Below are 26499 nucleotides of genomic sequence, written 5' to 3' on the forward strand. Positions count from 1 at the left end.
GGGTTTTATTCTCAGCCAAGAGACAGCAAGACTGGTGGCCATCCAAGACTGCACAGCTGCTGGTGCAGCATCCCCTTGCTGCTGGGTGGGGATGGCCAAGGGGATGGCTGTCCACAGGCCAAGAGGAAGGGAGGCTCACTGGAGGTGGCACATTGGAGGGGCGGATATCAGGATGACAGCGTTCCCTTGTAGTTGGACCACAAGACTTCACAAGGACAGCATGGTGGTTGATTCTGACACTACAGGCGAGGCTGTGTCAGCCATATATATGTATATATATGTATATATAGGTATATTTATAGATATTTATAGAATGTTGCAGGAGCAATACCACAGAGGGGCACAAGTTTTCACCAACATCACATCTGGATGTGTCAGCTCACCACTATAACAGACTAAGTCACAGATGATGAATAGGACGCTTTGGGGCCGGGGGAGCCACTGTCAAGTCACAGAACAGCTGTCCAGGCAGGCTTGGTAAGGGAGGTCTCCGAGGAGTAGGAGGGATCTGGTTAGAGGTCGAAGGGGGGCCTGGGGCTCTCAGGACGGGACGGACTTGCCTGACCCGATCGGCTGGCAGTTGGAGAGAAAGCCAAGAGAGAACCGAAGAGAGAAAAGGAAGGAGAGCTGGTAAGGCAAGAGCAGCCACCTCCAGCAGAGGCAGAGGGGATGATGAGGCAGGTGTGGATGTGGGCAAGGTTCCCGGAAGAGACTGACAGTTGATGAATGAAAGAGGGAGGATGGGAGGTGCTGGGCTGTAACTATTGGGTAGTCTGGGTAGAGGCTGGGTGGCCCTCTCTTGCCACACACACGGCCTCTCACACACCACCCAGGCAATGCACCACAGGGCCTCCCTTTTTTCTGTTCACTCTGTCTCCCATCTCACTGGCTTAGGGCCACCCCAAGCCTCAGGGAGTCCCATGTAACAGCCATGAGGCCAGAAGTGCTTGAACCAGGAGACTGAAGCTAAAGGGGATGGCTGGAGGCCCCTCAGGTGGTCAGAAAGCCCAGGAGTCCTCTGAGGGGGACCCTGGGGAGGCTGGGAGGCAGGCAGCCGATGCCTGTGGCCACAGACTTATAAGTCTAAGAGGGGAGCCTCCGCTGGCCGGGGGGCTGCAGGTCTCGTAGGTGAGGCTGGGCCCTTCCTGCTGGGGAAAAGCAGAAGGGTGAGCGTCAACGGCTGGGGAAGAGCTGGGACAGGGTAACAGATCTGTGGCCAACCGGGCAGAACTCAAGGTGACTTGCCCAGTCATTAGACACCACAGTGCCTTCAGCTAAAAGGTACAGGTCACTCTGAAAATAGGTCAAGTGTAGGAGCTGATGGGCTGGCTCTGGGGCTGAGGAGGAGGCTGTTAGTCACAGGTGCTCTATGTCGAGGATGAATGGAAAAGGGGCAACCTGTCCTTGCCTTGCCTGTGAGCTCTCAGGGGCCGGCAGAATGGCAAAGGCTCTTAAGTGATCTAAAGTCATCAGTCAGCCCTGGCTCCGCCAAGATGATTATCATGCTTGCCCTGTGGTGGATTTAGTTGCCCATGCTCCTAGGTTGGAAGTCGAAAGCTCTTATCTTGGCAACATAGTTCAGAGTAGGTATAAAGATGAGGCCCTAAAGCTCTGGCCCCTTCAGAGGCTAGCTGAAGACACCCTCTCCAAGTTCTTAGTCCCTACGCTGTCAATCGTGGTCCAGTGTCTTGGACAGCTCCAGGGAGCACCCATATCTACCGTCTTGGGCATGAAACCTGTCCCAAGAATCCTCAGTTTAAACAAGAAGGCCTTGAGTAGTGGGGTGGCGCTGAGTCCCGAGGCTCACTGGGAAGGGAAGTGAGAGCCAGCTGGAAGAGGGCAGGAAAAGGGAGGAGTCTAGAGCTGCAGAAGGAGGAGGGGCCTGGCTCAGAGGTCCCAGGTGTCCTCAGCATGGAGCTGGTGCAGCAAGGAGGGAGGGGCAGACACACTGTTCATGCAGCAGGCTGAGAGCATAACCTACCGTAGCTGACACTCCTCAGGGGTCACTGATAGTGATTCTGAAAGACAGCACGGAATCAACAGGGCAGTTCACAAACACACAGGTGGGCCAGGCTGAGGTTTAGGGGACACGCACACGCACACGCCTGGGCGTGCACACACATGCTGTGAGGCCTTAAGGCCCTGCATGCACACGCTAACACACATGCCCACAAACACGCATACATTTCCCCTCCCACCTCCCAGTGCCCAGCACCATTGCCGGCCAATACGTCGTGCAGCACGGATCTGGGACATGCAGCCACTCGGCACACTGAAGCACACACATGAGCTGTCACAACACAGAAGCTCGCCTGCACACAGAAGGCCTTTGCACCAGCTCCCTGCACACTCAGGCCTGGTGTGCTGACAGGTTACCATAGGGCTCTGTAAGGGATCGGGCTTGCGCTCTAGGATCCAACTGTCATTTTTCCTCCCAAGAAGCTTCCATGGCTCCCTATATCATTGAGTTTCTACAAATGTCCAACCTACCCCGCCCTACCATTTACCATTAATAAATCAGCCCACGGTCCCTGTCAATCTGACACTCTCCTGGGAAGATGTCAGGATACACTTGTTTAGGAGAAGGAAACCAAAGCCCTGGGAGGGAAAAATGACTTGCCTAAGGGAAGCGAACCAGGCATGTCTGGACTCTCAGTCCCATGCCAAGCTGCCTGTCTTTACTGTTCCAGACATCAGAGCCCTGCAGAATAGTCCCAGCCCTGCTTTATTTGCTGTGTGGTGGTCCCAAGTTCTGCCCTTCAGCCATCTAGATTCCCCAAAATATGCTATTGGTCTGTCTGATCATGTGTTCTTTCTCAGAGACCAGCCACAGTCAGTAGAAACAGGGCAGACTGAGGTAGTTATCAGAGTGAACTTCCTGGAAAGCCAGTTATGGATAAAGAAGGCAAAGCCAAGGGATGAAGTATATTCCTTTTTTCCTGGAGATCTATAACAGCAGGGTAGCCTTTGATCCCTGTCCCTACCCAACACCCCCATCTGGTTTCAGACCACCAGACTGTCCCAGATTCCTTCCCCAGCTGCTTTCTGTCCTAGTCCATGCCTGGGTGCCACTCTCGCATTCATACCCGTGTGCACGCCCACATACACATCATCACACCTTGCTGGTCACACAGTCACAGCCTGGCCTGATACTGTGGGCCAGAGGCAGAACAGCACTCTGGAACAGCTCAAGAGTCAGGGCTGGGAAGTGTGGCATTGAGGTAGCTCTGGAAGTAACTGAAGAAATCCACATGGTTCAAAGAGAGGGTCTGGGGTCAGAGATCTAGACCTGAGGTCTAGGCTCACCAGGAGCTGGGCCGGGTGAGTAAAGGGTGGAATGGAGGAGGATGGAAGGCAAGGGTTTAAGAAATGCAAAGTGTGGGAGGCATGGAGAGAAAATGAAAAAAAAAAAAAAAAAGAAGAAGGAAGCGCCATGCAAGTGCTGAAAAGAAGGGGGCAAGTGTTTGAGCCCCGGAGCCCCCTCCCATAAACGACCACCTCCGGGACTCAGCGCCCCCTATGGAGCAGGACCGCCTGCCCGTGGCTGCATGTCCCTTGGCCTTGCAATGCGACCCCAATGCCTAGGATGGAGAGGGTCGCTTCTGCTTCTAGGCAGAGGATCTAGAATCCAGCTCCACCTCCCTCCGGGTCACGCCCGCCTGGCAGCCTTTCCCGTCACTTTAAGCCCCTACTCACCTGGGGACCCCAGGTGGGGCGCGGTTGGGGCGCGAGGGCACCTGGGGAGGGGGGCCAAAGGGGTCAGGGGAAGCCCCCGGCCTGGAGGGCACGGGGGGAGCCGCCCCCAGGGCGGATCCAGCAGGCGGAGGCCCAGGAGCAGGGCCCCGCGACCCGGGCCGGGCTGGGGGCACGGCGGGGGCTCGGCGCTGCGGCGTGGGGCTGGACGTGGGCGATCTACGGGCGACAAGAGCAGAAGCGCGGAGCAGAGATGAGCGGCTCCGCCCCCAGCAGAGACCCTGTCCTCAGCCCAGGCTGTCCCCGCCCATGCAGCAAGCCCCGCCCACAGCGGCCTTAGACAGCGTGGGAGCCTAAGCTGGGTCCCCAGCGGCGCCACCCACCCGACAGCCAGCGCACACGGCAAGCCCCGCCCCGCGACAAGCCCCGCCCTCTTCTAAGCTCCTCCCCTCGCTCCAGGTGGGAGCCCCCGAGATCCGGGCGCGCCACTGCCCGGTCCCGGCCTTCCTCCCGCGGGCCCCGGGCTGGGGGGCTTTGGGGCCGTGGGGGCCGGCCCTGGTACCTGCGTCCGGCCGGTACGCTCTGCACCTGCAGCCAGGAGTCGTCCACGGGCGGGGGCATGGGCGTGCTGACGGTGGTCGTGTTGATGTCCCCGATAATGCTGAGCGCCTCTTTCAGTGCGTGGTACATGCGCAGCATCTCGTCGCGCCGCTGAGCCTGCTCGGCCGATTCTTCCATCAGTGTGTTCTGGTCCCCGCAAGAGTACAGGTTGGCCAGCAGCTCAGAGAAGATAAACTCCTTGGTCTGTGCACAGACAGAGAAGGAAGGAGGCTAGAACCTGATGACCATGTCACCTTGTCTCTGGCCAAACCTGCTGGGCCTGGGTGCAGAACTGGAAGCTGGGGTTTAGTATTTCAGATGCCTACTACTGCCTAAGCTCGCAGGTCTCTTCAAATCCCATCTTAGTGCCCTTCTCTCAGACGAGATACACAGCGGGATAGGAAGTCACCTGCCCTAGGTGTCAGATCCAGGAGGAGACTCAGACTAGCCCATCACTAAGACAACTGCCTACTAAGTTGATGAGCCTTTCTCTGGACCAAAATAAGGAAGAAGATAGTTTAAAGTGCCCTGAGTCCTTAAGGGGGAAAAAAAAACAAATATATAACTATATAATGTGTCCTTTTATTGAGTGAAAGGTGTCTGTGGGTGTAGTGGAAGTTTAATGCCTACTTCAAATCCCCAGACATTCTTATCCCATCCAGTCGGGGACAATCTTGTGAGCTGCTGGCATTTTTGCAGCTTTCTCCAACCTCACTGACTCCTTGTCCAAAATCTACTGACCACATGCCACGTGCCAGGTTTTGTGTTGCTCCACACTTCATGAGCATTCTGTCCTCAACTCTATTATCGCCGGCCGCAGTTCACACATTGGGAAACAGATTGCACAGCCTCAGAATCACACTGGGAACTTGTGGGAAAGCCAGCAGCATTCCAAACCCAGTTCTGCTTTCCTGGGGCCTGCTTCTTCACAGCTCCCGTCTGGTGGCACCACCATGGGGTGTGTTTCAAAGCAGCGTAAGATTCTTCAAAAAGTCATGATTCCTAGCCCCTCCTGAAGAACACGCATGCTTGGGTCAACCTAAGTGTCTTATTTTTCAACGGTAAGTTTCCTGGAATTCAAATTAAGATGAAGTATTTCCACTGAATATGTAACATCTGGAGTGGGCTTGCAAAACTTAATGGGAAATTATTCTGTTAATTAATATTTTCTGGATTGGGACCAGGTGTAGTAAATAGGCCATACCTGTCATCTTGGCACTGGGGATGTAAAGCCAGGGATCAACCACAAGCCTGCACTTCACAGCAAGACTCTATCTCAAAACAATAATATTTTGGATATCTTGGGCTAACAATAAATACTATCAAAATTAAGGGTTTTGGAACCAGGCATAATGGCGCATGCCTTTAATCCCGGCAGTCAGGAGGCAGAGCCAGATGGATCTCTATGAGTTCAAGGCCAGCGGGAACTATGTAGTGAGTCCCTGTCTTAGAAAAGTTAAGGGTTTGGGGACTATGGGGTGACTCAGTGGATAAAGGTGCTTGCTGTCAAGCCCTAATGATCTGAGTTCATGGTAAAAGGAGAAAACAAACTTGTTCAAGTCGTCCCGGACCAACACACAACAAACGCAAAGGCATGTGTTTCCCTGTCCTGGGCGTATATAAATAATGTAATGGAAAGGAACAAGCCAGCTGGCTGGCTGCCTGGTCTCACACAGCACCCTGCACACCCCACAACTCTGTACATACATTGTTAATCATGAGGTGCATGATGGTCTTGGGCATGAGGTCCCGCACAGTCTTGTTGACGATGGCCATGTACGAGTCTACCAGGTTCCGGATGGTCTCCACCTGGCGCTCCAGCTGAGGGTCCATGGAATGCATGAAGCCGTCAGAACCGTTCTCCTCCGTCTCACTGGCCTGTCATTGGGAACACAAGGCATCGGTGTGGCAGGGCTCGTGCAACCAGCTTCCAGGGATCACTAAGACCTCAGACCTCGCAAGGGTGCCAGCCAGCCACACAGAGGTGCTGAGGGCAACTTGGGGCTCCAGGCTCACCACCTCTGTACCTCAAAGGACCCCGACTCCCCACATTCAGCCTTGACTTGACTCTAACCCTAGTGCTAGATATATGTCTTCATTTCTCAATCCACATATTGGAAAAGAACATCTCCAAGCTCCCTCAATTGGCCACAGTGAGAGCCTGTACACTTACTTTCTCCTTGTCCTGAAGGTCCATGTCAAAGCCACAGAAACCACGTTGGCATGGCCACAGTCACCGCCACCACCAAGGAGCACATCCAAAGTAGACACCGAGAGGCAAAAAGAGATTGTGTGAGTTTAACACAGTGTACTCTAACCCTTGTATGTGTACACACTGCCACGGTGGCAGGGGAGACGTGAGAGGCAACCCTGAAGCCACCAGTGTATGAAAGTACAGGAGATGTCCTCTGGCAGTGAGGAGAGTGGGGAACCAGAGGGCTTTGTCCCAAACTCATCTAGGTAGCAAGGAATGCTTGCTCTTTGTGAGTCAAATCAGGGCTCAGAACCTCTCTGAGCATGACTCCCTGGAACCCCCAGGGACAAGCAGCTGGCCTCTCCCCTCCTGCCACTCACCCCAACACGCTCAGGGTACACGCCAGCCCTCAGGAAGGAAGCCTTCCAACTGTCCACCTCCTCCTGTGTCTCGCAGGCCAGTTCCAGCTGCCGGTAATCCTTGTAGACATTCCTGCAGGGTTGGGTAGGGGGGAGGAGAGATGAGAAGCCCCACCCTGCTCGGGATAAGGACGGGTGAGCTTTCGGGTCCTCGTGCCTCCTATCATTACTCAAGCCTCAGTGTTCTCATTCGGGAGGTAGGTTGTAATGATTCCTGTCTCTCGGGGCGATTGGGATGCTTCGGGAAACAAGTAGCTCAGTGTAAAATGGGACAGAAGCCAAGAATGGGCACACACTAAGCCCTGTACTTGAGAGGCCGAGGCAGGAGATGCTGGAGTTTGAGGCCAGCCTGGACTACATAAATGAGGCCCTGGATTAAAAGGAAATAAGTGGGGGGACAGGCAGTGGAGCCCTGGCATGGCTCTCTGACCTTTCAGCAGATGGTGGCTATTGGTGATTCTTATCTCTGAGTACGAAAGAGCCCACTCACATAAGACCCAGCCTGGAGCCAGGTGGTAGTGGCACATGCCTTTAAACCCAGCACTTGGGAGGCAGAAGCGGGTGGATCTCTGTGAGTTCAAGGCCAGCCTGGTCCCGAGTGAGTTCTAGGACAGCCAGTGCTACACAGAGAAACCATGTCTTGGAAAAGAAGGAAAGAAACAAAGGAGTGGGGGGAAAGAGGCCAGCCTGAAAGGAGGAAGTGAGCTCCAGTCCCGAAGCCCTTCCAAAAGAGGCAGTCTTTCTGCTTTTTGTTCCTAGAACCTGGCAGAGTATTTTGTGCCTGGGAAACACTAGGTAAGTGGCTGTGAAAAAGGAGGGATGGTAGGAGGGAGGGGAGGAGGGAGGAGAGGAGGAAGGGTAAGAGGAAGGAGGGAAAGAGGGAGGGAAGGAGGAAGGAGAGGAGGGAGGGGAAGAGAGAAGAGAAGGAAAGAGGGAAAGAAGATGCTTAGACATGGCCCTAGCACTCAGGAGAAACGTTGTAGCTGTTGACAACAGGTCCCAGGAATTGTATACCCATTTTCTACCCAGCAGGCAATGGTTTGGGCCTTTCAGGGTCTGGGGTCTCAAGCAGCTCAGCCAGGGGCAGGTAGGCACCTCTGCTCTGTGTTGAAGAGGGCAAAAATATGCTTGCTTGACATGAAGCCCTTCTCCACATCACGCAGCTTCAGATTGTCCACAGACAGCATGTATTTCTTCTCTTTTTCCTGTTGAGAAGGGGAGGGTAGGACCAAGGGTCAGCCTAGCACTGCCAGGCCTCCGTTCCTCAGGGTGATCCATGCTGGTGAGCACCCAAAATAGTCCAGGGCTGTAGCCCTTCCCACTGCACATGTGGGGTACTATACAGTAAACTCTGGCCACAGAGCCCTGGCCCCATCTAGATATCAGCCTCCAGATCCCCAGGCTTTCAAGCCACCCCAAGCAGCCCTGTATATATGTCACAGTATAAGGGACAGACAAAGGCAGGGGGGCCAACGGGGTCTCCCTCATCCCACCTTAAGCAAGTCCTGGAGACAAGCCAGGCTGGGCCTCCGGCAGGGATGGCTCACATGAGACTCTCTTGCCTCCAGCCTGGCTGCCTCTGACTTCATTTCCCGACTACAGAGATGGGGGGTGGAGGGTACACTAGCCTTGGAGGCTTCAAAGAGCTGGCTCAGCCCACCCCACCCCGTCTCCTCCTTCCAGCCACCCATGTGTTACCAATCAGACACACAGCACAAGCCTGGAAATTGTATGTGTGTAACACATGTGTGTGGTTGTGTGGCCAAGAATTGCAAGGCCAACCGAATCTCTCACTATTGTGTGTTCTTTTGTTTATCGGACATAGGTGCATGTATGCACAGGACTATGTGATAATACGATCGTGCTTGTCACTGCGCCTGTCTGTGGCAACTGTGGCTGGAACATAATAAGACTTTGGGGCCATATGCTCACAGATGGTTTGTGCAGCAAGCTAGACATGTCTGTTGTTTTGTGGATGAAGTTGTATAAATCTGTAGACAGATATGTCTGTGTCTGTAGCCTCTGTGTCCCAGGGAAAGAGTTCAGGGAGCCTGGGAGGGGACACCCCAGATGGGTACCAGGAAGGAAAAGTTTCTGCTGACTGTATCATGCTGGTCCCACCCAAAACTGTGGGACCTATACGGGACAGACGGTCTGTGTGCGATTCCATAAGCCTTGCCTTGGATCTAAGGTGGGGGTTGGGTTTAGGAGGACCGTGCTTTCCCACCCTGGAGTCATCTCCACCCTTCTGCCCCCAATACCCGCCTGGCCTGTGCAGCCACATAAAGCCCTCTTTATGCCAGGCGGGTGGCCGAGAGCCCCAGAGGGCGACTGGGGGAGGAGAGGAGGAAGTTGCACACACGGCCAGGGAACATCTGGAACCCATCTAGGGAGGCCCGCCACAGCCGCCTTGTGCTTAGGGTTGGACACTAGGTAGGAGTGGCCTCCTCCCCCAGCCCTCCCTTCCTGTCGGCCCCCTCCCCAGGCCCCTCCTTCCCAGCTCAGCTCCCGCTCACCCCTGCCACGTCAAAGGAGGCAGAAGGGGAGTCGGGAGCGGAGAGGGACCACGGCTGGCTGGCTGGGGCTGGGGGGACACGGGAGCTGGGGCTGGGTGCATCGTATCTCCAGGGGATGGGTCCAAAGCTCCCTCGGATGGACAGATGCTGCCGCCTGGATGCACCAGAGGATACCTCCACTCCGTCTACCCAGTGTTTAGACTACCTGTTCAGGACTCCCAAATTGTACAGTAGTCTGCACATTGGTTAGGCTGGGCTGGGTTAGACCCTCGGCACCGTCGCTGGAGAGCTGCACCAACCCTGCTGTCGTCTAGATCCAGAGCCTGGACCCGGGGCAGGGAGCTGGGGGCACAGGGTGGGCTGGGGAGGAAGCGCAAGAGCATCGCGCTGCGCGGGACATACTGGGGGTTGTGGTGATGGGGGAGGGCATCGGAGGACGATGGGGAAGGGGTGGGGTGGGGGAGATCGTCGTCGGAGTTGGTGATGTGGGCCTGTCTGTCAAGAAGTTTCCTTAACCCAAAGACTAGAGGGCAAATGGCTGGGCTGAGGGGACCAGACCCCCACCCAAGCCCAAACTCCAGGTATCCTAGTGCAAAACTGAACTTCCATCCCGACAATACACTTCGGCGCTCACACTAGCACAACTCAGAGGCAGAACTCGGTGCACACTGGCTTTAAATCGAACATTCATACCCAGGTGCACACACACATACACACACGCACACAAACACAAATTCACACTCAAGACACACAACCGAACAATGGGATGCTCCCTTCCCCCACCCTCACATCCCAAACACTCACACACATTCTCAAATATCCCTCTCCCTTGTTCACGTTCTCCCTCCTCCAGCCCACCCCCACCCTACACTGATACACAGTACAGGATAGGTCACATGCAAGCACATAAATTCACACCTGGGTGTTTATACCCCAACATACAACACACACACACACACACACACACACACACACACACACACGTACATGCACACACACAACATCCATAAGCCACAGAGACACACACGACACACACAGAGGCCCTGCCTCTCTACATCCAATACTCAGATAGTTTCCACATACTACTAAACACAAAACAAACAAAAAAAAAGACATATATATATATATATATATTATATATATATGCCCCTTTCAGAGTTTGGCTCTCCCAGGGCCACCATCCCCCAAACTCTGTATAAGGATCTTTTAGATACGAGAACACAAGACCCATGGGGGCTGTCTGGGGGACCTGCCAGGATGACAGGGTATAGGAAGCCACCTCCCAGTCCCACACCACCTCACACTCCAGCCCTTCCAGGGGCCCCTGAGCTTGAGGAGAGGCCAGGGTTGGGGTAATGAGGTCCAGATGTCTTGGCGCCCCCCCCAGTGACGACAGAAGACCCCGCCCAAGATGGGAAGGTGGAGCCCCTTCCCAAAGCAGAATTGGAGGAGACAGTGATCACAGAGGGGACATGATGGTTCAAATCACAGTGCCCCCCTCAAATGTCACTGCCTCATTGAAAGCACCCTGCCTTATGGTAGTCCCCTCAGGAGGAAGAGGCTCCCTTCCCCCAACTCCTTGGCCAGCTGGAGTTCATTACCACAACACCCCCTGTCTGCCCCCCCCATTCTTGCTGGTCACCTCTGGAATCCAGATGTGAAAGCCAAATAGACTCGTTCTTAAAGGAGACCAGTAACTGGAGGAGACTGGTTGGGGGCCTCTGGGTCTCCTAGCAGGCAGGGGCTGGCTATTTTGGGGGCCGGTTCTATAGGCCATCACTACTACTAGTCCCTTGGCATGAAAGTATCCTGAACGGCTTGCCTTGGTTGGCAGGGTCTGAGGGTACTGGGGTGCAGGGGTTAACTGAGTGTTTGGCAGCTGGACATGTGTGTGTCATGGTCCTGTAGGGGCCACAGAGGAGGAGGCACGCCTTGGAGTGAGAAAACAGGAAGGCCACTGGGCTGCTGGGTCAGGGAGGGAGCGGCACCCAGCACCCCTGCCTACCCACTTTAGGGTGCTTCTGGGACTGCTATCTTCTCCTTCCAACCTATATGAGAGGGCACCTGCCTGACTGTACATCTTTTTCTGCACCCTGGTACAAGCAAAGCCCTGGGGTGTGGCCTAATCCACATGACCCCCGACAGTCAGTAATCCTTGACTCACCTCATCATCCTTGTACCAGGACAGATTCTCAGCGGTCAGCACAAACCAGTACTCCTTGGAGCCTCCCTTCATGATGCCAATGTTGTTGATGGTCAGCCACCCCTTTCGAATGACCTGGAACGGGGAGGGGGAGAAGGTTGGTGGGCATGAGCCAGGCTTCCCCATGAAAGAGAGGATGAATGAAGAGGCCTTCAAAAGCCCCTTCTCAGGCTGGAGAGATGGCTCAGTGGTTAAGAGCACTGACTGCTCTTCCAGAGGTCCTGAGTTCAAATCTCAGCACCCACATGGTGGCTCCCAGCCATCTGTAATGAGACCTGATGCCCTCTTCTGGTGTGTCTGAAGACAACAACAGTGTACTTCTTTATATTAAAAAATTTTTAAAGCCCCTTCTCTAGTTCGCTGAGGCCTGATTGGTCAGAGAGGGTGGGGGCCAGACCTGCCCTGACTTGAACCACAAGCGAAGACAGTGGAAGACAGGAAAGCAAAGGTCAGCTTGAGGTAGAGAGCCTTCTAACTGCCGGAGAGATGTATGAGCCAGGGACTGACCACTTAATAGAGGGTGAGTTCCCCATCGCTAAGAGTATGCAAGCAGAGTTTGGTAGATGTTTGGGTAGGGAGACTCCAAGTATCACTTGAGTCTTTCTGACATGTGTCTCTGACACGTACTCGGAGTTTGTACTTGCTGTAGTGGCCCCGTTCCTTTTCACTTGGCCTATACCTACTCGCCCTCTGGTATCCACTCAGATTTACATGGTGAGCGGCCCTCCCTGCCCCTGCCCCATGCCAATCAGAAGCACAGTAATGATCTCTGATCGGTCTTTTATGTTTACTTCTGTAACTGAGACTGCAATTATATTTGCTTCTGTAACTGAGACTGCAGTTTTAATCCTCTCCCTCCCTCTCTTCCTCCTTCCCTCCCTCCCTCCCTCCCTCCCTCTCCAGAAAGAACGATGTTATGCACTTATCCACCCCTTCCTGCTAATGCATGTGTCTCCCTGTGCATCTCATCACTTTGTGGAGCGATGGTCAGTCAGTAAGTGATAGAGGGACACTGGTGGTGACATGAATAATGGACACTGAGCTATTATAGTTCTTAGAGCCTTTGGGGTACAGAGGAGAAGCAAAGCCAGCCATTTTCTAGGCCTTAACTTTCTACCAAAAGTCCCAAATAACAAGCAAGAGTCCAGAGGTCTATCCCAAAACATCCCCACAGACAGACCTTGGTCATTGCCCAAAGTCCCCCGCCTCTGCCACCCTGACTCTGACTGAAGAGGGACTTCGTCTTGCCTTTCTCTCTCCCTGGCCCTGACCTCACTGGATGCTTCTCTGGAGGCCTGGGTGCACAACTTGCTTCCAGCCTTTCCTGACCCCCTCAGGCTCCTGAGAACCTCACTGGGAATTCAAATCACGCAGTCTATAAGCACCTATAAGGGAGATCACCACTCCTTTGGTCAATTAAATTAACAGGGCGGCTGGAAACAGACACCCTGCCAACCGTCTCCCACCCTACTGGTGGTACCTCCGCAGTGCCTGCCTTTGGGCCTCAGTCTATTACTGCCCCAGGATCTGGCCAGCACTGTGTGCACTCCGCTGGTTACGGCCTTTGTCCCCTCTTAGCCACTCCCAACCCCATGCTCTCACCGGTTCACCCAGCTCCCCATCTGGAGCACCGGGACTGGAGATTCTCATCCTACCCAGGACTCTCAGAGGCCCTACTGGGGTCCTGTCTATAGGTACTGGGTCTTCAAGGGGCAGGGATAGGGCAGGGGCAGGCTCTGAACCTTCCTGAGATCTTCCTTTTGGTCTTCCTGCTCTGAGGAACCTACTGCGTGCTGGGAACCAGAACCTAGGGTGGGAGATGACCAAGGCCCAAGGCTGGATGGGAAACAGGTATTAAACCGGCCACAGCCTCTGGAAATTACGCAGGAAATGCTGAAGACTCCAGGTCTTCTGTGTATAACTGGATCGAGCAAGGGCTGCTGCTAAGTGCTGTTTCCACAGCCATTTGAAGTATATGGAGCAGGGAACTAGGAGAGGAGGGACCAGGCTCCTGATGATTCATCATTTTTTAACTCTTCATTGGAGGTCACTACCTGCTTCTTAGGAACATACCTGTCTCATATCCACTCCAGTCACCAAGCATTCCTCCAATAGACTTTGAAAGAGTACCTACCTAGCCCTAGGCCCACCCATCCCCATGTAGAGTAGCTCTGCTTGAAACAAGTGCTTGGCTTGCATACACTTATACACAAGTGTATGGTTATGGGACTGTGAGCATGGCCCGGCCTTTCTCAGTCCTGTGAGCGGGTGTGGAATTGATATTCTGGTATGTGCAAGATGCTCAGACAAACGTCCCACACAGATCCCCATCACCAGTGAAACTCCACCTCCCCGACACTGCACAAGCCAAGACCCCCCCAGTCCTGGTACTCACCAGAATCTCATCCTGCAAAGAGGTAACCATAGCAACCAGGAGAAGTAACCATAGCAACCAGGAGAAGCATCGGGGAGAGAGGAAAGAGGATTACTGAGGCAGAGTGGGAAGCTTGTGGCTGGCAGAGTACAGGTTCTCTGGCCCCTGTAGGACCCTTCCCATTGGGAAAGAGGGTTCTCAGAATTCCAAGTCCATCCGGCATCCTCCATCCCTCGGGCTGGGGCACTGGGGCCCACTCACCTGGTTCCCTGAAGTCTTCTTCTTGTTCATCTGGTTGCTTCTCTGCTGAGCACTAATGGGAGAGAGGAGAGGAGTCTCAAAACTTCTCTCAAGAGGCTCAACTCCACTGCTCACTGCTCATAGGGTACAAGACTTAGAGGGCTTAGCTGGCAGAACTGGAAACAGCATACACACATGTGCACACATACATACATATGTATGCTCACACACACAAAGGGTCACTCCCGGGAGCACTTACTTGGCAAAGCCTATGAAGTCCTCGTGGTTGGTATTCATGTAAGCCAGCTCAATGTCGATGAGAAGCATGACCTTCAAGGGTCCGCAAGTTGGTGAGCAAACAGAAAAGATGACAGAGTTTAAGAATGATGACAAGCTAGGAGAGAGATACTCTCAGTACATTTAGAAGGCTAGGATCCATAATAAATAAAAAGTCCTTATAGTCAATAACTGAAAGACAAAAGAAAAGACAGGTCAAAATAGTCAACAAAGAGTGGGTATTTCACAGAAGGCATGTATACAGCCAATAAGAGTGTGCAAAAACTGAAATATTATTATATGTAATTAATAAATGCTAATAAAACAGTTTTAAAATATGCAAAAATTGTCCACCTTTGTTCATAAAGAGCTCTTAGTCAATGCAGTAATATCCTTTTTTTCCTCTCTCTCTCTCTCTCTCTCTCTCTCTCTCTAGAGACAGGGTTTCTCTGCATAACCCTGGTTGTCCTGGAACTCCCTTTGTAGACCAGGCTGGCCTCAAACTCAGAGATCTTCCTACCTAGGCCTCGTGAGTGCTGGGATTAAAGGCATGCACCATCACAACCCAGCAAGTAAGATCTTTCTTAACCACAAGAAATAGTGCTAGTAAAGGTTAGGATAGCATTTGCATAGGAAGATGGAACTGTAGTTCTTGTATGAGTTATTATTTATGCTGTGCCTGTGGATGTTTTGTTTGCATGTCTGTCTGTGCACCCCACACATACAGTGCCTATAGAAGCCAGAAGAGGGTGCCCAGTCACCTAAAACCGCAGTTATAGGTGTCTGTGAGCCGCCATGTGGGTGCTGGGAATTGAACTCAGGACCTCTGGAAGAGCAGTCAGTGTTCTTAACCACTGAGCCATCTCCAGCCCAGAGCTATAATTCTTACTTTTGTACTGCAGAGGACGGAACAGTTGCCTACATAAGTGAGGGAAGGGCTCCTGAGATTAATTAGTGCTACTATAGAAGGCAATTTGGTGATGCTTATCACTAAAATTAACCTTTCTAGAATTATATCTCAGATAAGTTCATCAAATAATCAAAGATCTAGCTAGGAGCCGGCATCCAAGGCATGTAAAGCTTTCCCTTTTGCTTGTTTCCCCTCGCCCTCTCTGAGTTAAGATGTTTATGTCTGCTGCCCAGGCTAGTCTTGAACTCTGGAGTGTAAGCATTCCTCCGACCTCAGTCTTCCCAGTAACAGGGACAGCAGGCTTATGTGAACATGCTTGGCTGTAGTATAATTTGTAATGGAAGAAATTTGGGAACAAGGCAATGGCCGTTAGAAAGGGAAATAAGTTAGGTGACCCGACAATGAAAGACTCTACAGATGTTCAAAAGCATCGGAAAATTCTAGGCTATGGTGGGGAACACACACACCACTACAAATTCTGAAATGTGAAGATACTTGTATTTGAGTCTTTTGGTTTGGTTTGGTTGGTTGGTTTGGTTGGTTTATGAGACAGATCTTTCATAGCCCAAGTCTGGTTTCAAACTCTTTAGGTAGCTGAGAATAGCTTTAAATGCCTGATCTTTCTGCCTCCAGCTCTAGAAAGTGAAGGTTCCAGGCAAGTGCCACCATATCCAGCCTTGAGTCTTAATGAAAGTGACTGCCGTGTCCACAGCCCCCCCCCCCAAGTCCTCTTCTTCCCTTCTTGTGTGCTGGGGCTTGTCCTTCCTAAGGCTGACATTCTGCCGAGGAAGCATTTCTGGCCCCGAAGGACTGGAACACAAATTACGTTGAAGTGAGTCACTGGTTGAACATGTCAGAGATCTCCAACAGATGTTAAATAGTGTGACTATTGTGGAGAGAAAGGCACAGTGCACCGTGGGACTATAGTTCCTAGTGGTAGAGCTGAAGCTGGGGGTGTGGCTCAGGTGACAGAGTCCTTGCCTGGCACACAGGAAGCCCTGGCTTCAATCTCTAACACCACATAAACTGGGTACGGTGGCTCATTCCTGTCATCTGAGCGTTCACAGGGAGGAGCAGGAGAAGCAGAACTTCGAGTTTATCCTCTGCTCCATAGTGAATTCAAAGCAGACCGGGCTGTGTAAGTCCTAACATGCAAGCATGTAAGCCACAACTTAAAGATGGGGGAGAGTTGGAGGGAGGTGGTTGTGGACAGACGTGAGTAAGAACACCGTGTTTACCACGTGTGCATATGGAGGGCAAAAGATAAAAACCTTGACTATCCTTTCTTGCCTTCTACCTTGTATGAGACTTGCTGTTTACCATTGCATACACCAAGCTAGCTGGACTTTGGGCTTCCTGGGTTTCTCACCCCCACTCCCATCTCTCTCTCTCAGGAAAGTTGTCAGGACAGGGTCCCTCTATGTAGTCCTGGCTGTCCTGGAACTCGCTGTGCAGACCAATCTGGCCTCAAATTCAGAGAGAGCCTCCTCCCTCTACCTCCCAAGTTCTGAGATTAAAGGTGTGCACTATCATGCCTGGCTTTCTTCTATCGCTTGCCTTTCATCTTGCTACAGGCGTGCCTCGCCATGCCTGGCATGCAGTGGGTTCTGAGGATTCAAACTCAGATCCTCATACTGGAATAACAAATGCCTTACCCACTGGCCTTGCCTAGTTTCTTCTCTTTTCTTTTTGTTCTTGTTTTTATTTTTTATTTTTATTTTTTTTTTAATTTTTGCTTGTTTGTTTTGAAACAGGGTCTCTCTGTGCACTATCTAGGTTGGCCTCAAGCTTTTCCTCCTCTTAGGCCACCTCCCAGGAGTCTGGGGACACAGTTGTTCATAAAGGCACTTGGCATACTAAGAACAGAAAAACATGAATGAGAAGAACTTGAGTGACCAGGGGCACAACATTGTGAAGAAGGGACACCGAAGGCAGGAAATTGGGGCACCAAGACACCTTATCGAGGTGACAGACAATCCAAGAGGGGGCAAGTGGCACACTCCTTTAATCCCAGCACTCAAGAGGCAGAGGCAGGTGGCTCCCTGTGAGTTTGAGGCCAGCCTGGTCTACAGAGTAAGTTCCAGGCTACACAGTGAGACCCTGTTCTGAGCCTCAAATTGACACAAATATCTCTGCTCTTCTAGTCCCAAAGACAACATCTGGTGTCTAGATTTGTGAATGAGTGAACAGTTCAGAAACAGACAAGGAGGAGCGGCCGTGAGGGCGCAGGGCCAGCCAGAGACACAGCAAACAGAGAAAGGCCTGGGGGAATGACTGGACACACTGCCAGGAAGCCAAGGATGCCAGACAGACGAAGAAAATGAAAAGATCTAGAATCTGGGCGTAGGGGTGCATGTGGAGCACTCCAGAGGATGAGGCAGGAGGATCATGGGTTTGTGGCCAGCTTAGGTTACATAGTGAGATTTCAATTAGGGGGTGGAGGGCAGATGGGAAGGGAAGACAGGAAGGAGGGGGAGGGAAGGAAGGAGGAGCAAAAGGAATAAGAAGCGGAAGGAGTAAAACAAGAGAACGTGGGGAAATGGAAAGGGTGCAATCAGTATGACAGTTTCTCAAATAACTAATGAGACCTGGGACGCGGCTCAGCGGTGGCCTATGTGCTCAGCATGTGCTTGGCCTTGCATGCAATTCCCAGGAGAACTAGCAAGAACACGGCATGTTGCATCCCCAAAGAACTGCAAGCAGGGACCTGAGGAAGTATTTGGCCAGCCATATTTATTAATTGTTTTACACACAACAGCCAAAGGATGGCAGAGAGGAGCTGGAGAGATGGCTCAGTGATTAAGAGCGCTGGCTGCTCTTCCAAAGGACCCTGGCTTATTTCCCAGCACCCACATGGAGGCTCACAACTGCCTGTAACTCCAGGCTCAGAGATCCAATGCCATTTTCTGGCTTACTGGGCACCAGGCACAAACATGATACACAGACACGCGTACAGACAAAACACCCGTGTTCGGAAAAAAAACCTTGTGGTGGAAAAGACTGAGATACATAAACAAAAACATAATATATAGTTGTCAGAATAGGTGCTGCAATATTTTGGATAAACCATAAAGGCATTACGCTAAGTGAAACAAGCCAGACACCAAAGGATTGAAATACTGTATGATTTCACTTACCCCAGGAACCCAGATGAATTTGAAAGAAAGGGGGTTGTCAGGGGCTACAAGGGGACCGTTTGTGGCGAGCACGAAGTCAGCATTGCAAGACACAAAGCCTTCTGCGGGTGGTGGTGATGGTACCATATGTCGTGCGTACTCAGTATTGCTGAACTGTGCCTTTCAACATGGCCACAACGGTCCCCTTTACATCCACTAAATCATCCCATCAGAAAGCAGAGAGGATCAGAAAGTGATCTTGACAAGAGGAAAAGATGGAGACTGTGTGCTCACCTGCTCCTTGGTGCGGCCCTCACGTTCCCGGATGTGGGTGGTCACAATTCGCTCCATCTCCTCCCGTAGACGTGGGTATTGTTGGAGCTAGAGAAGGGCAGGAGGAGAGAGCCACGTACACACAGGGCCTGGGGCATTAGGCACCCAAAGCCCACCTGAATACAGGGACCCAGGAGCATGGGGTGGGAGATATGCATGGCAACATCAACCAGGTCAAGAAGAGAGCCCTGGGGCCCCAGGAAGCTGATGGCACCAAACCATGGCCACTCCTTCCACCAAAAGTGCACGTTCTAAATAGCAATTCAAGGGTCTTCCCGGTTCCAGGACCATCCCACCTGGGCAGTTTCAGTGGGCAAGAGGCAGTCTCCATGGGGAAGAACCACAGAAAGAGCTAGGCTGCGGGAACTGCCCTCTTGACATGGCCATCTCGAAGACCAACCTGGCAGCTGGAGACCTTTGAGGCATCCTTAGCTCCCAAGGCATTCTCTGACCCTTACTTTCCTAAAGGCTCTGAATGACAGCCAGGTGAGGAGCTAGCAGAGAACAGCCTCCAGATCTATCCGGGAGGAAATGGGGGAAGGGGAGGGCCCATGGTGCCAGTTGACCTCCTGAGTCAGGCTGGGGACAGGCAATGTTCCTTGCCAGAGCCGGGGAAGAAGTTACAGGGGATAACAGCTGTCACACCAGAGGACATGCAGAAGCTACAGGACACAGGCATGCAAAGACAAAGGGACATGCAGAGATGGGGGGTCAGCAGCATGAGCAGTACCCCGCGGGGGCCTGACTAGGCCCTTGGCACACTGGGTATAATCCACCCTCCCATCCTGTCTCCCTTGATACACCTCTGTCTGCCACCATCATCTTCAGCTACGTCTGCCCAGGGCCGAAACTTAGCAGACTCAGTAGTTCCCACTGTGCTCTGTGTAGCCAAGGATGGCCCTGGACCCTCCAGATCCCTGCTCTCAGCTCAGTCGCTCTGCTGTAGCATCTCTTACATGCCGGCTCTTCTAGAAAGCCTGTCCACCTTGAGGACTGAGAGCTGAGTCTGGAGCCTCCCTGTGCTACCTCAGTCTTTTGTCCCTCGGGGCTGTGGCAGGGCTGGGCGCCAGTGAGGCTCAAAGAGGGCATGTCGGAGGGATGAAGAAATGAATGGAAGATGAATTCTTTGCCCTCCCGCCAGGTGAACAGACAGAGGCTCCTGGATCTCCTGACTTGGAACCAGCTGTTAGATGGGACTCCTCCAGTGCTTTTAAAGGCGGAGCCCGCCCACCGGGACCATCATTCTCCAGGGTAGTTAACCCTCAGCTAAGACAGGCTCCTGGTCCTGTTTTTCTTCCTGTCCTGGGTCAAGACTCTTAGAGGCATCCTGTGGGAAGATGTCCAGGGATTCTGTGCCTGATTCTAAAGACAATACGAGGGTCAAGAGGGACTGTTGGGATGGGGAGGAGGACAGGGAAGAGAGTGGAGCCCAGGATGCCAGCCCAAGGAAGGGTAACTTGAGAGAAGCCTGTATCCAACCCTCCAGTGGCTGTGTCATGGCTGCAGCTGAGGCGGCCCAGCACAAGTGGTCTGAGAGGACCAGCCTGAGCCCTGGGGCTTAGAAAATGATGGCTGGTGGGGTCTGCTCCCTGTGAGGTTTTTTTTTTTTTTTAAATGAAGCCTCTGAGCTTTGGGGGTTGAGTCACAGTTACCATGCCTTTGAGGTGGTCCAAGGTTCCCTCCCAGAGCAGGGGTAGGGGTGGAGCTGGGAAGGAAGGAGGGAGGATTTGCTTGAGGAGTACAGCCAGCTCCCTGCTCTGCGCCTGGATTTACATTTCTCAAGTTTTCCACGTGTCCCATATAGACAGGGCTGCCTCAGCCCCCTCAGGAAATTCTGCTCCTTCCAAGCATCTTTTTCCATTCTGGCTGCCTCCTTGGAGCGCCTGCCTCCAGGACTTTTAACCAGTTTTTAAAATGGAACTTTTCTCTCTCTGTGTCCTTGGCTGAGGGGAGTAGCCGGCCTGGAGCCCACTGGTTTAGAGGTCAGAAATGGAGCTCCTGAAGCAGCCATGACTTCTGGGTTCACAGCCAGCCCTGCTAGATGGCCTCTCGGAGCACATCTTCCTGGGTGCTTGTCTTATCTCATGCCTAGCAACAAACTCTCAGCTGTGTTCAGAGAAGTTTAAAGAAATTAAAAAAAAATCTAATCCCAGCAGGGCTAGTAGCGACACCCAGCTCCTGACAGGAGTGTCTTAGAAAAACACAGGTATTAAACAAACAAACAAGCATGAGTGAGTTTGCATGTAAAGAAAAACAAAACGGACGAAGTTAAATCGTTTGGCCAAATTGTGGCTCTCTCTCAAGATTTATGCTCTCTGTGAAGCAAGCTTCTTGCTCACAGGAACCATCTGATTAACCGCAGAAGGCTTTGGTGTGAAATAGGAACAGCCCTGTTCCTTTCTCTCCCATTCAAACCAGTGGCTAGCCTTGGGTAAACAGGACTTCGAATTTTAGGATTTGATACTTATTAATTTCCTCCTGAGTGCTACAAACATTCTTCTCAGCAACATGTTTTTCATCACACAGCATACGTCTCTCATTATATCTTAGAGGGACATGTAGACAGAAGCACACAGGCCTGTCTTGCTTCTTTTCTTTTGAGACATGCTCTCACGTAGCCCAGGCTGGCCTCTTACTATGTATCAGAGGGTGACCTTGAACTCACGATCCTCCTGACTCTCCTCCACAGTGCTGGATTGCAGGCCTGGACAACTACACTCCACTGCCCTTTGAATAGTCCCAGTCTTCCACTGCAGCTGCCTTACTTTGCCTACTGATTGCCTCTCGATGGGCATAGAGAGCTTTCAGAGTTTTATCATTCATAATGACTGCTTTCCCAAGGAATGCAGCTCCGCGAAGCATTCTGCAGCTTTGGGGCATTGGCACCTTGCAATCAGTCTTCTAGAAATCTAAGGAAACTTCTGAGAAGAAAGAAGCCTAATGAATCTCACGTGCAGAGAAACTCGTTACCAGCACATTCGCATGGATGCTCCTTCTCCACCCTATATCTGAGATGGAATCTCTAACTAACCCTGGAACCAAGCTTTGGGTAGTCTGATGAGCCAGCAGGCTTCAGGGCTCTGCCAGTCTGCCTTGCCAGCCCTGCAAGCACGTGTCTTGCTGCATCTGGCGTTCCACGTGGGCACTGGGGATCTGAACTTAGGTCTTCCCACTTGTGTGGCAAGCACTTTACCAACTGAGCCATCTCTTCAACTCTTGTTTCTTTATGATGTTTTTAAAAATTAAATGTTCAATAATGGGAAAATCCATTTAATGGCTGCTGGTGTCACCATTAAAAATTATATAGGGCCAGGAGATGGTGGCACATGCCTTTAATCTCCGAAAGGCCTAAGCAAGCATAAATCTCTGAGTTCAAGGCCAGCCTGGTCTAAGAATGAGTTCTAGGACATCCAGGGCTACACAGAGAAACCCTGTCTCAGAAAAAAAGATGTTTATAGAGGCTAGGTAATAAGTCCACTGAGAATGTGTGTAGAACAAGAAAACCAACATAAGGGATCAGCGTCCACGTGGTTAAGACACACGCCAATTATGTTATAAAACTCGGGACGTTTTTGAGATGGGTTATTTTATTATTGAGTGCCACTACTCAAGCTTGTGTGTGTGTGTGTGTGTGTGTGTGTGGTGTGCTGGCACACACACACAGTGACGGCCTTACTCATCAAACCAGCTGGCCAGCCCAGAAATAATGGAAGTTTTCAAGGTGGGTGTAGAGGCTCATGCCTTTACTGCAATCATTCAGGAGACTGAGACAGAAGGTCAGCCTTGGCTACATAGTAGATTCTAGGCTAACCTGGGCAAAAGAGTAAGGTTATGTCTCAAAAACAAACAAAAAAAAAAGAGAGAGAGAGAGAGAGAGGTGTAAGGTGGGGGGGGGGGGACAGAGGAGAGGAGGGAAAGGAAAGAACAAAAATGAAATACAAACCCTGGAGCATGCTCAGTGCTCTTACATAGGCCTGGAACTGTTTCTGTCATGGACTGAGCCCGACAGACAGAGAGCCCATGGACCAGCCTCTGCACCAAGATGCAGACACTCCCCAGAGTCGGGCCCAGAGACATTGGGTGATGCTCACTAGCATCCTGAAGTTAATGCAGATGTACCCACACATATACCTCAGCTCAACGGACATTCCCAGATTCAGGGACGCTACGAGAATTCTGGCAAAGTTCCCACTGCCAATGGGTCCCCTTTTGTATGCTGAAAGCAAGTGCCATTTTGGACAGCCTGGCTAAAAATCCTCCAAATGGCCACAAGTGGACAGATAAGAGAGAAAGACACGGAAAAGGTCACAGACAACCCCAAAGAGGCTGCCCATACCTGACTCATATGGAGTGCTGCCACCAAGCAGTCCAATATACTTTAAGGGAAACTGGTTTTGAGGTCCTGGGGTTGGCTTTCCTGTCCCAAGAGGTCCTGACCCTGGACCCTCCTCTATCTGAGTCCCGTTCTGCTCTCAGAAAAACTGAGATCTGTCTGGTCACGAGGATAATGGTGCTACCCGCTGCTCAGAGTTGTTGTGAGAATTAAATCCCATGGTAAGGGGACTTGGCCCACTGAAGCACCTAGTAGCTGCTCAGTAAATAGCCGACATCCTGTCATCACTGGGGTTGCCATTGTCCAGTCATCCTTACCGGTGGGAAAGGAGAAATGTGGGGTAGAGTACAGCCCCTAGCAAGGGACAAGGGTCTGGCAGGATCCTGTGTGAAAACAGTCCCGGGGCTAAATGAAGATGGGAAATCTCAGACCAGGGACTGCCTGGGTTCCAATGGGGAGCCAAGAGGCGGCCACATCTGCTAGCAGATGGTTCTGCCCATGGGAAGCCGGAACCACTGGGACGTGGTGCCGGCTGGGCCCAGCCCCTCCCAGGCGGCTGCCATACCTTTTCACTACACTTTCTGATGGTGGACGTGAGCTCACTGACTACCATGTCCACACACTTGATACTGGGCTCTTTGAGCTTCTGCACCTGCTTTTTCACTGTGGCTTCAAAAGCGAGGTCAGGTGTGAAGAGGCCCGTCCTGCACCCGGGGAGGAGGGGAGGAGGGGGGCAGGAAGAGGAGCAGCCGGGTGGGCAGAGGGGAGGAGGATGGGAGTGAAAGCCAAGCGGCCGGGCTCAAGGGTGGGTGAGGATGGCAAGGCATGGGGGGAAGAGAGAGACACCAACAAAGAGAGAGAGAGAGAGAGAACAGAAGACACCGTGAGCGTGGGACCCAGCCCCCCACCTCTCCCAGGGTCGCACCTGCCAGGTGCTGCCAGGGACCCCCCTCCCCAGGGCTCTGGGGTTATGGCCAAAGGTGTAAGGGACCAAACCCCTGTTCTGAGAGAGCCCTTTCCAGTTCAGATCCTCTGCCCCAGGGATGCCTCCTAGAATCTTCCTCAACACCAAGCTCTTTTCCGGTGCCTTTGGGTCCTAAGGACCTAACCCAGACCAGGCCCTGACCACACATCCTGTGCAAGTCTAGGTTTTTGAGTGTCCGTGAATTGCTTCTTCGAGACTCAGAAGCCCAGCACCATCAGCTACCTCTGCTGCTGCTCGGCTGCCCAGGCTGTAACTACCCACCCTCACAGTCTGTGATGGAGGCCTAGGCTGTAACTACCCACCCTCACAGTCTGTGATGGAGGCCTAGGCTGTACACTACCCACCCTCACAGTCTGTGATGCAGCTCCTCCTGGAGCTTCCAGCAGCAGCCCGCCCTCCCAACCTCCACTCCTGACCACCTTGCCTGCCCCTGCTCCTCCTCCCTTCCTCCTCAAGGGGCATCCCTTGCTGCTCCTCCTAACAGGCCTGTGGGAACTCAGCCCCGATAGACAGAAAGCGAGAGAAGAGGCGAGGAGACAGAGAGAGGAGCGGTGATTGAGAGGGGCCAAGGCAGCAGTGGGGAGGGAGGGGTCCTGGTGGAACCAATGAGCACTGGAATTAAGAGTCCACAGCCTCAGCTTCCAGCAACAGCTCTGCCACTTCTTAGCAGATATGGCCCAGGGTAGGTTATTCAGCGCCCCCAGCCTCAGTTTCCCTGCTGTGAGAAATGAGCAACATTCTTCAAGCCCTGCCTTCCTGGGCAGTTTTGTAAGGCTGGGTGCCTGGCAGGAGACAGCTCTGTCCCTGGAAAGCAGAATGTGGAAGGTGATGGAAAGTCTGAGTGACAGTCCCCAAAGAGGGGTGGGACGGTAGAGAGGATGGAGGACAACAGGGAGACATGGGACCTGCCAGTCCTGGGCCCTCTGCACTCCTCTGGCTGCCCAGCTTCCCGTACAGTACCCCAGAAGAAGTTGTCCCTCACATGTCCTCAGCCCGAGGCTTCCTCAAGACCCTTCCAGACCTTGTGGAAGGCAGGGGCCCAGAGTTCCCTTAAACTCCATTCTTTCTGAGCCAGGGGAGATCTCTTAGTGTCCAATTCTTTGATTCCCCAGACCTGGGGATCAAGGTGTGGGTGAGGCCCCCTCAGAGGGCTCCCCTGTTCAGGTCTTTCCCCACCCCGCTGAGGCCTGTGCATGCTACCGAGGAGGCTGTTGGGTACGTGGGGACTGGCTCAGCAGTGCAGGAAGGGAAGGGGGTGGGGGGGACTGAAGGGGGCTGGCCGAGGGCTGCCTGTTACCTTCTTGGTGCACTGTCTAACCGTGCTGATTAGTTCCGAGATAACCATGTCCACACACTTGAGACACGGCTCTCGAATCTTCTTCACCTGCTTTTTCACAATGGTTTCAAAGGCCATGTCTGGGGTAAACAGCCCCGTTCTGAACGCCCGGGGCAGGAGAAGGGCACAGAGTCACAGGTTGGCACGTGTCAGGAGTGCCAGGCCAGGGTCCCTCTCCAGCCCCTGACTATGCCTGAGGAAAGAGTCCTCCCACTACCCTCTCTGAGCCTTGGTGTTCCCATCTTGTTAATGGGTTGTGAGGTTCTGCTGAGGGGTTTTCTGTCAGTGATCCTAGGGCTTGAGTCTCCTGTGTACCTTCTGCTTCCCTTAAGAGTTGTTGTGAAAGGTTCTATGTCCCCAAACTCTTTGGAAATTGCCAAACCAAGGCCTCCTTAAGAACTGTTCTGAGAACTGAGCTTTTTTTTTTTTTTTTTTTTTTTTTTTTTTTTTTTTTTTTTTTAAGATTAAGAGACGAGGTCTTCTGACTAGGCCAACACAGTTATTGTAAATTCCATGCCAAGACATAGCATGGAACCTAAGGAAGAGCACAGGGCTCTTCTGTCTTGTTCACAGAGGTGCCAGATGGGCATAGTGCCAGCAAGAGTCTGGATCCCTGAGGGGGCGGGTATCTAAGCAGCAGGCTCTATCTCCCAGCCCTCCTTTCTGTACCAAAGGGTGGCTTAGGAGGGGAGTGGGTAAAATGGGGGAGGCAATATAGGAGTCTGGGAGGGTCCGACAATTTGGAAGTTCCCTTCATAAAGCAATTTAGAATGATATTTGGATGCTATGCCCCAGGCCCTGCTCTGTAACTTTACCCTTTGCTCGGCTACCTGGGTGGTACTGGGCAGAACTGTTGTGCCCTGGGGAGAGTTGCACCCATCCCTATAGACTGCTTCCCTGGACACCTGTATTCTGTGCCTCCAGGCCACTCTTACAAGGACAGCCAAAGAGGCCAGTGGATTGCAGGCTGT

At 52.4% G+C, this 26499-nt stretch overlaps 1 protein-coding gene across 7 annotated transcripts in view; it reads right to left on the reverse strand.

Annotated features, from left to right (window-relative positions):
- Window positions 1–44: 44 nt before the first annotated feature.
- The window catches only part of DNM1 (dynamin 1), a gene marked incomplete at both ends in the record, with an annotated part of 42738 nt that continues 16283 nt past the window's right edge, over window positions 45–26499 (reverse strand). Inside the window, 13 exons of one of the 7 annotated variants that reach the window (XM_080927499.1) lie at window positions 45–573; window positions 3697–3912; window positions 4256–4497; window positions 6001–6171; window positions 6467–6478; window positions 6868–6979; window positions 8002–8111; window positions 11587–11700; window positions 14021–14032; window positions 14261–14312; window positions 14499–14569; window positions 18836–18922; window positions 23773–23911. In XM_080927499.1, the coding sequence (XP_080783625.1) occupies window positions 513–573; window positions 3697–3912; window positions 4256–4497; window positions 6001–6171; window positions 6467–6478; window positions 6868–6979; window positions 8002–8111; window positions 11587–11700; window positions 14021–14032; window positions 14261–14312; window positions 14499–14569; window positions 18836–18922; window positions 23773–23911 (1399 nt within the window). Of the gene's footprint in view, window positions 1149–1996; window positions 2019–3696; window positions 3913–4255; window positions 4498–6000; window positions 6172–6466; window positions 6479–6867; window positions 6980–8001; window positions 8112–11586; window positions 11701–14020; window positions 14033–14260; window positions 14313–14498; window positions 14570–18835; window positions 18923–23772; window positions 23912–25489; window positions 25629–26499 lie in introns of those variants that run through there. The other 6 variants (XM_080927497.1, XM_080927498.1, XM_080927495.1 and 3 more) reach the window with 6 other exon arrangements.

The sequence above is a fragment of the Micromys minutus genome, assembly GCF_963924665.1.
Source record: "Micromys minutus genome assembly, chromosome: 13".
In the NCBI taxonomy this organism is placed as follows: Eukaryota; Metazoa; Chordata; class Mammalia; order Rodentia; family Muridae; genus Micromys; species Micromys minutus.